The following is a 12,712-nucleotide window of genomic DNA, read 5'->3' as shown; positions in this document are numbered from 1 at the left end:
GTGGACTACTAGCCTACTCTAGCCACTGACATTCAGAATCTCTATGGCGAATCTCGAATCTCATGTTGACACCCTTTTTGGACTCCTTGTTTACATTCTGGCTCATGTCAGCGTAGTGCTCACTCCGTAGTGCTAGGCAGTTGTTTACTGCCTGGCAAGGTGCCTAGCTAGTTTTAGATCCTGTGTCATTGCAAAGACATTGGCATCTGCTGCTAGGCTACACTGCTGCACGATCCCCTATTATTCAGGAGAAATAGCTCAACTGTGTTTCTCACTGGCAGACAAGTTGCGCTACATTGCTTTTTGACATGCAAAGCTGAGGCTACACTCCAGATATGAATTCAGGCTCTACCAAAGAATAGAGAATGGGATAGAACAAAATAGCTTGGTGCTGAAGTAGAAGATTAAGCCTTACAGTCCCTAACTTGAGTGGGCTTGTTATGCCTGTGAGGAGAACATGAGAATACATATGCTGCCCTATGTAGCCCAGAGCCTGTCAAACACAAACTATGTCTCCGATGCTCGTTATGTCTTCAAATACAAATTCATCTGACGTTTTTTCCTGACTTGTCACTTCTCCATGCTGCTAATTTCCTCTATCGCGTTCAGTGTCACTTGACTGATTCAGATACCAGGAATCAATCAATCAATCAATCAATCAATCAATCAATCAATGTTATATGTATGTAGGTACTGTTTACTGTGTTACTCCTGAGTGATAGGGATTTCAGGCAAATTGGTTTAGAAGCCGTGGTCAGCAGCCGTGGTCAGGTTAGAAGCCGTGGTCAGGTTAGAAGCCGTGGTCACTGGTCAGCAGCACTGCTTTCCTTCTTGGAGAGGAAAATAAGGAACTTTCTGCTCCATTGTATTTTCCAAAGACGCTGGCAGAAAGCCAGACACCGTTTGCCTGAAAAGATGCTTCCTTAAAGTTAGGGATGGACCGAGATCGTATTCCTGTATGGAAAGAGCAATAGATTACTGAGATCATATTCCTGTATGGAAAGAGCAATAGATTAGGTTCACATGACTTAAGGGACTGGGCTTCCTGTAGTAGTAAGTGAAAAGTCAGGTCAATTGAAAGACACGTGCCCAGGGGCGGACTGGGATCATAATTCAGGCCGGGCATTAGATACCAAGCAGGCCAGGCCGATACGGGCCGACGCGCGTGCCGGCGTCCGAAGGGCGCCGGCGGAAAATTTGGGGCGTTTGAAGCTCAATTTGGGCCGTTTGAAGCCCAATTTGGGCCGTTTGAAGCCAGATTTGGGTCGTTTAAAGCCAGATTTGGGCTGTTTGAAGCCCGATTTGGGCCGTTTGAAGCCCAATTTGGGCCGTTTGAAGCCCAATTTGGGCCAAGTCCAATTTTACAATGAGATGCACCCACTTTAAACCTGAATAAAGTAATAAAACCACTAGTAAACCAGTAGGCGGCGCCTGGCCTGCTGTTCAGTGAGTGGCCTGGCCTGGCTTGCAAAAAAAAAAAAAACCTTTTTTTTTTTTTTTTTTTTGGCAGGCCAGGCCAGGCCAGGCCACCGGGCATTTGCCCGACGTGCCCGATTATGCAGTCCGCCACTGCACATGCCCAACCTGTATGCATCATAAAAAGAGCATTATTTTTGCTATTATGAATGGAATGATCGACATGAAGTCACTTTGATGTTGTGCTGTGGCAGCATGTGGCAGCATGGAGGAATGAACACAGCTCTAGTGTTGCCTTGTATTTTCTCTTTTTAATAGGGTGAAAAATATGCCAACTTGCAGTGTCACTATGTCACTATGTCACTATGTCACAGAAATGAAAATGCTACAAAGTGACGTCTCTCTCTCTCCCTCTCTAGCATTCTGTCTCTGGGCTGTGATGGCAGCTTGGGCTGCTGCATTCTCCGGACACGCACTCCACCCCACTGGCATCTGAACCTCACCTAGGACTGCCCCCCACTGGCATCTAAACCTCACCTAGGACTGCCCCCCACTGGCATCTACTGTAAACCTCACCTAGGACTGCCCCCCACTGGCATCTAAACCTCACCTAGGACTGCCCCCCACTGGCATCTAAACCTCACCTAGGTCTGCCCCCCACTGGCATCTAAACCTCACCTAGGTCTGCCCCCCACTGGCATCTAAACCTCACCTAGGTCTGGCATCTAAACCTCACCTAGGTCTGCCCCCCACTGGCATCTAAACCTCACCTAGGTCTGGCATCTAGACCTCACCTAGGTCTGCCCCCCACAGGCATCTAAACCTCACCTAGGTCTGCCCCCCACTGGCATCTAAACCTCACCTAGGTCTGGCATCTAGACCTCACCTAGGTCTGCCCCCCACAGGCATCTAAACCTCACCTAGGTCTGCCCCCCACTGGCATCTAAACCTCACCTAGGTCTGCCCCCCACAGGCATCTAAACCTCACCTAGGTCTGCCCCCCACAGGCATCTAAACCTCACCTAGGTCTGGCATCTAGACCTCACCTAGGTCTGCCCCCCACTGGCATCTAAACCTCACCTAGGTGCCCCCGGGGTCATGGTCAAACAGCCAGGCGTCCAGGGTGGGAAATGGACCCAGACTCCGACAACAAGGGGAAGAAGACTTCTCGGAGGGGTTTCTCTAAGACTCCTCTCTAGATGATGTCATGGAGGATAGAACCCACTGACACAAGTAGATGTATGAACGCTGCATTCATCATTGTGCCAAGAGTTTCTAGAGACTTCCGTATGTACATGGAATATACTTTCATAGAGACTTCCGTATGTACATGGAATATACTTTCATAGAGACTTCCGTATGTCCATGGAATATACTTTCATAGAGACCTCCGTATGTACATGGAATATACTTTCAGTATGTCCAACATCTCCACGTGAAGGAGCGTGGAAAAGACAGAAGCAGAGCACGCAGTCTGTGGTTGACCACCGCAAGTAGCGTGTGTGTCTGTGGCCAAGGCTGGCGTAATGGGGAAGGAGCAGGACCTGCTAGTGGCCGTGAAGAACGGAGATCTTCTCTTGGCGCACAAACTCCTCTCCAAAGTCAAGTGCAACAAGACAAGTAAGTATGGCCCCAACAGAGGCGGGGGAAGGGAGGTGTGTGTGTTTGCGTGTGTTCCCTTTCTCCGTGTGTGTGTGTGTGTGCGCGCGTGCGCGAGTAGGCATTTTTTTTGTGTGATTCAAGTGCACTTGTTTCAGCCGCGAAATAGAGCCGAGATAACGCAGGCGCTTGCCGTCGGCCATGATGTCATGAGCCCCGAGTGCAGTGCGATCGCGGGATGGGGTTCAGCGGGCGACCACAGGGCGTGACCGGCCTCCAGCAGTCAGGTCGGGGGACAATTTGAAGCTAAGTGGATTCAAACCCGCGGTACAACATGAGCGCACGTTGTGAAGTGAAAGCCTCCCTTTGTGGTGTGAATGATCATCAGCAGGGCTGCTGGCTGTGCGGTGGCTCTGGGTACAAAGCTGTGCCTGTCAGGGGGGAAATGTTACCCATGATGCCCACAGCAACTGCTGCTTAGTAGATAGAATGTTAAAAGTGATATTGGTTGTGTCTTTGTACTGCTGCATGCTTCTTTTTAGAATGATTAATCCATTTAGTTGTCAGCTGTTCAATCAATCACCACCTATTTTGATAATCCATTAATCGGTTTGAGTAATAATTGCTTGGGAAGTGTGCTGCTGAGAACCAGAGAGTGCAGTGCCAAATTCCGTGCAATTCGGCATAGTGCCACCTACTGGCAACACAAAAAACTGTTTATCTCGAGAGCCATCCGATCGACTTCAAACCCGCCGGGTGTGCTGCTGGGAACCCGAGAAATTGCAGTGTTGAATTTTACATCACAGCTTTCACGTATCTCAGGACTGTCTGTCCGCAGTCCTTCTGTATGTCAGTCCTTCTGTATGTCAGTCCTTCTGTATGTCAGTCCTTCTGTATGTCAGTCCTTCTGTATGTCAGTCCTTCTGTATGTCAGTCCTTCACGTATCTCGAGATCCGATCGACTTCAAACTTGGGAAGTGCGCTTAGGGGCACCTGACGGAGTGCAGTGTGTGGTAGTTTTTAAATGGTCAAGCATATTTTGGTGCAGTTCTTCATGTGGTTGATGCTATTTCAGAGGCTCTCCCACCACCACAACAATGTTTTGGTGTAACCCCAGTAGTGACTGGTGATGCTGGGAGAAGGTTGGGAGGTGACAGAGGAAGCTTGTGACGTTCCAGGGGGATTAGTAGCAGGTTGGCTGATGGACAGGCAGCTGAGATGGGAGGTTTCTTCTCCGCTTGACCATCTGCTGACACGAGGTCTGGTGCTCAGTCAATTTATCACCCTCTGCTACCCCTTCTCTCTCTCTCTCTCTCTCTCTCTCTCTCTCTCTCTCTCTCTCTCTCTCTCTCTCTCTCTCTGGAGTCTGACAAGTGAGTTGGGCACATCTATACACCTAATGCTTACACAGTAGGTTGACAGCTTGACTTGTAAAGCAATCTTGGCCAAAGTGGACTGTGAAATGGGTGTTGCTGCTCGCCCCTCCTTAAATGAAGAGCATTAGAGGCTAGAGGTTCTTCAAAGGCCTTCATGATTACAATGTCTTTTGTTGCAACATGTTTGCCCCGGGCCCAGCCCTCTCTCCTGTCACCCTGGGCCCAGCCCTCTGTCCTGTCACCCTGGGCCCAGCCCTCTGTCCTGTCACCCTGGGCCCAGCCCTCTCTCCTGTCACCCTGGGCCCAGCCCTCTGTCCTGTCACCCTGGGCCCAGCCCTCTCTCCTGTCACCCCGGGCCCAGCCCTCTGTCCTGTCACCCTGGGCCCAGCCCTCTCTCCTGTCACCCTGGGCCCAGCCCTCTGTCCTGTCACCCTGGGCCCAGCCCTCTCTCCTGTCACCCTGGGCCCAGCCCTCTGTCCTGTCACCCTGGGCCCAGCCCTCTCTCCTGTCACCCTGGGCCCAGCCCTCTGTCCTGTCACCCTGGGCCCAGCCCTCTGTCCTGTCACCCCGGGCCCAGCCCTCTGTCCTGTCACCCTGGGCCCAGCCCTCTGTCCTGTCACCCCGGGCCCAGCCCTCTCTCCTGTCACCCCGGGCCCAGCCCTCTCTCCTGTCACCCTGGGCCCAGCCCTCTCTCCTGTCACCCCGGGCCCAGCCCTCTCTCCTGTCACCCTGGGCCCAGCCCTCTCTCCTGTCACCCCGGGCCCAGCCCTCTGTCCTGTCACCCCGGGCCCAGCCCTCTGTTCTGTCACCCCGGGCCCAGCCCTCTGTCCTGTCACCCTGGGCCCAGCCCTCTCTCCTGTCACCCTGGGCCCAGCCCTCTCTCCTGTCACCCCGGGCCCAGCCCTCTGTCCTGTCACCCCGGGCCCAGCCCTCTCTCCTGTCACCCTGGGCCCAGCCCTCTCTCCTGTCACCCCGGGCCCAGCCCTCTGTCCTGTCACCCCGGGCCCAGCCCTCTGTTCTGTCACCCCGGGCCCAGCCCTCTGTCCTGTCACCCCGGGCCCAGCCCTCTCTCCTATCACCCCGGGCCCAGCCCTCTCTCCTGTCACCCCGGGCCCAGCCCTCTCTCCTATCACCCCGGGCCCAGCCCTCTCTCCTATCACCCCGGGCCCAGCCCTCTCTCCTATCACCCTGGGCCCAGCCCTCTCTCCTGTCACCCCGGGCCCAGCCCTCTCTCCTGTCACCCCGGGCCCAGCCCTCTCTCCTGTCACCCCGGGCCCAGCCCTCTCTCCTGTCACCCCGGGCCCAGCCCTCTCTCCTGTCCCCCCGGGCCCAGCCCTCTCTCCTATCACCCCGGGCCCAACCCTCTCTCCTGTCACCCCGGGCCCAGCCCTCTCTCCTGTCACCCCGGGCCCAGCCCTCTCTCCTGTCACCCCGGGCCCAGCCCTCTCTCCTGTCACCCCGGGCCCAGCCCTCTCTCCTGTCACCCCGGGCCCAGCCCTCTCTCCTATCACCCCGGGCCCAGCCCTCTGTCCTGTCACCCCGGGCCCAGCCCTCTCTCCTGTCACCCCGGGCCCAGCCCTCTCTCCTATCACCCCGGGCCCAGCCCTCTCTCCTATCACCCCGGGCCCAGCCCTCTCTCCTGTCACCCCGGGCCCAGCCCTCTGTCCTGTCACCCCGGGCCCAGCCCTCTGTCCTGTCACCCGGGCCCAGCCCTCTGTCCTGTCACCCCGGGCCCAACCCTCTGTCCTGTCACCCCGGGCCCAGCCCTCTCTCCTGTCACCCCGGGCCCAGCCCTCTGTCCTGACGCCCCAGGCCCAGCCCTCTCTAAAAAAATTGTGTCGGCTATTTGATCCGCACATAATGTATCAGAGACACTGCAGGGCCTGAAAATCATTTTGCAAACCGAGGGGGGGGGGGGGGGGGGGGGGGGTTCCCCCCTTATGTTCTTCAGATAGGGGGGATTTATAGACTTGGGGGGGGGGGAGACACTAACCCGAGTTTAACTACGCATCTTACATTGTGCTATTTTCCCCCAGAGGTGGTGGCACAGTGGCAAATTGTTAAATTTGTGTACTGTGTAATTTGTTAAATGTATTTGTAACTAGGGATGCACGATATGGATTATTTTCAGCCAATACGATAGCGGATAAATATCTGCTTCTCTTGTCCGATAACCGATACAATTAATTTCATATTTTTGTATTAAAAAAAATAAGTTCTTAACCTGTAGTTTATGCACACCTAGGGTAAGAAAGGGATGTAGTGAGCAAAGATGATTTAATATTCCATAGCTCTGATCTAAACAAATCTAACTGACATCACTATTGAGCTGCATTTGATACTATTGATCATGCCATTTTAATTGATAGGCTGCAAAACTGGGTCGGCAGCTCGGGTACAGCTCTTAATTGGTTTTGCTCTTACCTATCTAATAGATTTTCTATGTATGTGTTAACAACCATGTGTCCTCCTTTGCTCCCCTGCTGTGTGGAGTTCCTCACGGGTCGGTCCTTGGACCAATTCTCTTTGGACTTTATATGCTTCCTTTAGGTATGTTATTCAGTCGCTTTCCTGATAACTCATGTACATATCTATTTCTCTACCAAGCCTAATGATTTGAATCAACTGTCCTCCCTCCACGACTGCCTAGCCTCCATTAAAGATTGGATGTCCAGTAACTTCCTCCATCTCAACCCCGACAAAACAGAAGTCATTCTAATTGGTCCTGAAAACTTTGCAACCACAGTCAATCACCAAATTGGTCCATTAAATTCAAATATCAGTCCTTCCACTAAGAACCTTGGAGTCACCTTTGATCAGCACCTGAGCTTTAACCAGCATGTCACCAAACTTGTCCAGTCCTGTTTCCTTAGTTTGTAACCTTGTGAACACAACACACACACAGTGTGTGTACACTTTATCATCACCTGACTGACTGTGTGTTCTCAACCTCACTTCATCATCACCTGACTGACTGTGTGTTCTCAACCTCACTTCATCATCACCTGACTGACTGTGTGTTCTCAACCTCCTACACTCCAAGTACTCTACCCCCCTTTTATCTTCATTTTATCTTCACCCATACATACACATACACACACAGTCCCTCCTCCTTACCTTAGATCAGGGATAGCCCATCTGCCTATAGGTCAGATTAGAAATCTGCTGGACTTAAGTGTAAGAACTTAAGATGTGTCTGTGTGTGTGTGTGTGTGCGCGCGCGCGCGCTTACGTGTGTGTGTGTGTGTGTGTGTTAGGGATGTTCATTTTGAAAATTTTCCATAATCGATAATCGGTGAAAATTAACGATCAATTATCGATTATCGATCATATTAATATATTATATATATATATATATATATATATATATATATATATACATACACAGATATTAATCCTGGCTCCTTTCCTTCCCTGACAGATGGGGTAGCCTGTCTGGGATTGCGGAGGAATTTAGCGAAGTAATTAAGTGGTGTGTGTCTGTGTGTGTGTGTGTGTGTATGTCTGTCTGTTTGTGTGTCTGTGTGTGCGTGTGTCTGTGTGTGTGTGTGTGTGTGTGTATGTGTGTGTCTGTGTGTGTGTGTCTGCGCGTGTCTGTTTGTGTGTGTGTGTGTGTGTAAAGTGTGAGTGTGTGTGTCTGTGTGTGTGTGTGTGTGTGTCTGTGTAATAGACAGTGTCATCTAATCTACCATAACTGGCCTTTTATTACTGGCTCCCGGCTGCACATAGTTAGGCTGGCACTCCTCTTTACTCGTGTTACTGAAGACAAGCTGTCATTCACAGAGGCACATGAGCATGGCATTCAGAATGGAAGTCATCAAGTGGCCAGTGTCTACCCTGCCTGTACTGTACATGCCCCACCGTGCCTGTACATGCCCCACCGTTCTGTCATTTACATGTATTCTACAGTCCACCACTAGGGACACTATCGTAAAGTAGTCACTTTGTTACGTTGTTGCTGATATAACTTGTAAACTTGTTAGAGGTTAGCCTGTTGAAGTAAACAGCATTTGTTATAGAATAAGAATAAACATCACATTAACTAACGTTAGAAAATCGATTGTTGACATTTGTGAATCGATTCATAATCGCCCACATCCGCATCAAGATGCATCTAAGAATAAATGTCCGCCCCCAACCCCTAGAAGTGACGTAGGGCTTCTAACACGCAGGAGCCCTGGTCATTTTTCCTCTCCACAAAACGTTCAGTCTTCTCCCGAAAACGGAATGTCACCCCAATTATTCCAAATTCTGCAGTATTCCACATTTTACAGCTGATTTCATTTTTATTGGTCAATTCTGCGATTCCGTCCATGATTTGAAATCATATGGCTCTAAATATGTTTCTCACTGGTTTGATTCACATACAGTATACTATTTTTTTTTTAAATCAATTATTTAGTAATGAAATACAACTGACAAGAGCGTTGATAAAGAACCAAACCGATAAAGAGTATCGATAAGCGTACTCGTATTTATTGATACAATCTTAACAATACCCATCCTTCAAACTGTTCGCTCATTCCTATTTAAAAAGTGAGCTTGACGAAGCCTTGAGGCCATTTCCGATGACGCTGCCGAGGTCAAAAAATGGAACAAAGAAAATCTATTGAGCTTAGTTAGCCTAGCATCCTCCCAGGAAGCCCACAGCTGCTCGTTAACTGCCATGTGATTATTGGAATCGAGTATGAGGTCACACACACACACACACACACACACACACACACACACACACACACACACACACACACAGACACAGACACACACACACACACACACACACACACACACACACACACACACACACACACACACGACATGGATGGGAGAGTCATTACATTTTTCATTTAGCCTAAAAGGTAAGAATCAATACACTCTTGTCCCTATACTTAATGTGGACATTTTGGTGAATGAGAAGCCAATTCATGCTACAGCTACTGCTGCTACACTACACCCATACAGCCACTTCTTTCAGTGTCTGCCCCTGGGACTTGATTTTGCTCTTATGACGTCACTGATGACATCATCAGTCAGGCCTTTAGGCCTAGGTTGCCTAAAGGAGAGGCTGTGAAGCGAGAGTAAATTATTTGAATGGTATGCAAAACGTTTTGTCCCGAAAGTGAAGGGCTGAGACATGTTATGTAACTCCAAACGTGCAGGCGTGTTTACTCCGTGCTAATCTGGGCCAGTTGCAGACTTACGCCTGTTGCACCAACAGGGCTTACGTCTGGTCTTAACTACGCCGGTCGTAGCGATGCGCATCCATGTGAAAGCATGGGAATGCCCACTGGAATGCGGCACGCGACCTGTTTAGAAGAGTGTGCTGACGTCAAATGACGCTGCGCTGATGGGTAATCGGCTGTAATAGTGTGGCTAATGATAGCGGCTAACTGTTACTTGTCGTTACTTTACATGGCAGTAAAACACCACTGAATGACCAAATTGATTTCACTTTTATCCATTTCGATTTCCACTTTCCATACGGACCCCCAGCATTGGTTAGTTGTTAACGTCGTGACGACGTTTATAACGTACTCCGGTTTGCGGTTTATAATTGAGGGCTGAGGGGTTGTGACTATTGCGCAACACACAGGTGAAAACCGTCTATACTGCACCTTATGCCTGCTCTGGACTAGGCGTAATATTTACGACGGTCTTAGTGAGAAAAAGGCTTAGCAAGGCTTAATGATGGCTGTAGATACACGTGTGCACGCCTGATGCGCAGAGCAATACAACACTGCAGACGAACCATTCCGTTTCCACACTGGCTCATTGAGAGCGAATATTGAATGTGTCTGACCTAGTTGCCGACAGCACCGCGGGAGATTACTCCCTGCATGTGGCCTGCGCCTGTTTTGATGTCTAGGAGGGTTTTCTTATCAGTTCTGTATATGCCCTTGTGTATTAATGTGCGTGTGGGTCCTTGAAAGCTTGAACGTTTGTGAATTTGAGAGAGAAAAAATCAAGGCCTTGAAAGTTTTTGAAAATCTATACTATAATGACGGGATCGTCTGTCTGTCTGTCTGTCTGTCCTTCGCGTATCTCGAGAACCGTTGGATTGAACCGTCGGATTGACTTGAAACTCGGGGGGTGCGCTGATGGCGACCCGACGGAGGGCGGTGCCCTGTTTCCGTGCAATTCCGTGCGATTCAAAACACGTTCGATATTAATAAATTTGTGTTCAATCAAGCGTGTGCTCTAGGGCTGGGCGATTAATCGAATTTTAATCATGATTACGATTTGGGCTGTCCACGATTATGAAAACAAGATAATCGACATACAACGATTTTGCGGCTCTTGTCACTCTCGTTCTGTCTTGTGTTGTAAATCAAGCGCACCCCTTCCTTTGCAGCGGTGTGCTCGGCCCCTCCCCCAAAGCCCAAAACACACACACACCGCTCGAGTTGGGAATGACTGTCATGTGAACAGAGAGCCACTGACCGTTTCTCCTCCCCGCTTATTTCCGTGGTAGCACAAGAATAAGATGAGAGAAGTCACAGAAAGAGAGCCGCTGGTCGAGAGGAGAGGTAAAACAAGGTATGTGGGGTGGAAACACTATGGTTTCGCCGAGTTTAAAGGTCCACACACACATCAAGAGCGATGCGAATATACAGCACGGAATTGCGATGCGAGTTTTGACCCACCTGTCAATCACAGCCACAGACTTGGAACAAACAGTGCAAGATATGCGCGGTCGTGGCTGCACCTCGCAACACAACCTCTCGCTCTTTCTTTAATCACTTGAAATCCACTCACAAAGTGGTCTATGACCAAGCAATAAACGCTAAACGAACAAAAATACAAAGCCCCATCTAGTTACTGCCACCGCATACAGTCATCGATTCAGGACACTCTTTACAATGCGACCGCATATTCAACAGCTAACGATCTCACAGGTAAACATTAACAATAGCCTATTATGAACCTAAACGTAAGTCGCTTTGGATAAAACCATCTGCCAAATGAGTAATTTAATGTAATGTAAACGAACGTTACTCAATAGCGTTCTCATTTGGTTAGTTTTGAGGTTTAAGGACTACTAGTTCAGATGTTTACCAACATTGAATGTAGATTAATAGTTGCAGTTGGTTGTGGCAGTTCACTGCAACATAGTAGGCCTACATATACTGTATATTTATTTTAGTTTTTATTTTATTTCTAAATCTTTGCACTTTTATTATTTATTTTCACTTATTTATTTTCAATTATATCTAAAATCCAAAGACATCCAATGTTAAATAAAAAGCCAGTGTAAATGTTCAATAAATTCATGATGTTCTCAATGTCAATGAGTAATCGTGTTAAATAATCGTGATCTCAATATCAATCAAAATAATCGTGATTATGATTTTTGCCATAATCGTGCAGCCCTAGTGTGCTCCTTCCAGCCCTGGCTGATCTGGGCTAAGTGTCAACACTGCTCTGAGGACAGTCGTTGAGTAAACAGTCGTTAGCTAAGTCAACATCAGTCCTTGAGATTGAATGGGGGGGGGGGGTGTTATCTTATAAGGGGTCCTTTCTGAAAAACATTTGAGAACCTCTGCTCTAGGGCATCACCACTTCCGGGAACCCGCATCCTGTGTAAGTAGGGTTGCCAGAGTAAAACCTGGCCATTTCCACCACTGCTTATGGATGAGCATCATCTGCTGCATGCCATCGAGAACCGTTGGTCGGATCGACTTCAAACTTTGGGAGTGTGCCCTATTGTGCAGTGCAGTGCCCTGTTTTTGTGCAATTCGGCATAGCGCCACCTACTGGCAGCATAGAAAATGTGGTTTATCTCAAGAACCATTCATCTGATCGACTTCAAACTTGGTAAGTGTGCTGCTGGGAACCTGTCATAGAACAGTGCCGAATTTTGTGCAATTCGGCACAGCGCCACCTACTGGCAACACAAAAAGTGGTTTATCTTGAGAACCGTTCATCCGATTGACTTCAAACTTGGGGAGTGTGCTCCTGGGAACTCAAAGTAGTGCAGCGCTGAATTTCTTGCAATTTGACATAGTGCCACCTGCTGGCAACACAAAAAGCAGTTTATCTCGAGAAACATTTGATTGTGACCTCAAACTTGGGGAGTGCGCTGCTCAGACCCCGATGGAGTGCGGTGCCGCATTTCCTGCAATTTGGACTTATTCCAGGACTGTCTGTATGTCTGTCCTTCGCATATCTCGAGAACCGTTTGTCGGATCGACTTCAAACTTGCGCTTAGGGGGACCTGACAGAGTGCAGTGTGTGTGCGGGGGGGAAGTGCCCACGGGGTGGTGCATGGGTGAACGGGCACTGCACTAGTAGACATAAATAGACAAAGTGCTTGAATTCAT

The 12,712-nt window shown here is 49.3% G+C and overlaps 1 protein-coding gene across 1 annotated transcript in view; it reads left to right on the top strand.

Annotated features, from left to right (window-relative positions):
- Positions 1-2,942: 2,942 nt before the first annotated feature.
- Positions 2,943-12,712, top strand: part of LOC310774998 (caskin-2-like) — a gene marked incomplete at both ends in the record, with an annotated part of 69,504 nt that continues 59,734 nt past the window's right edge. Inside the window, one exon of the mRNA XM_083635076.1 lies at positions 2,943-3,036. Coding sequence (XP_083491202.1) covers positions 2,943-3,036 — 94 coding nt within the window. The remainder of the gene's footprint in view (positions 3,037-12,712) is intronic.

This window comes from Poromitra crassiceps (assembly GCF_964638095.1).
Source record: "Poromitra crassiceps genome assembly, chromosome: 4".
In the NCBI taxonomy this organism is placed as follows: Eukaryota; Metazoa; Chordata; class Actinopteri; order Beryciformes; family Melamphaidae; genus Poromitra; species Poromitra crassiceps.
Note: the sequence above shows the minus strand (reverse complement) of the source record. Positions and strands in the feature narration are given on the sequence as shown.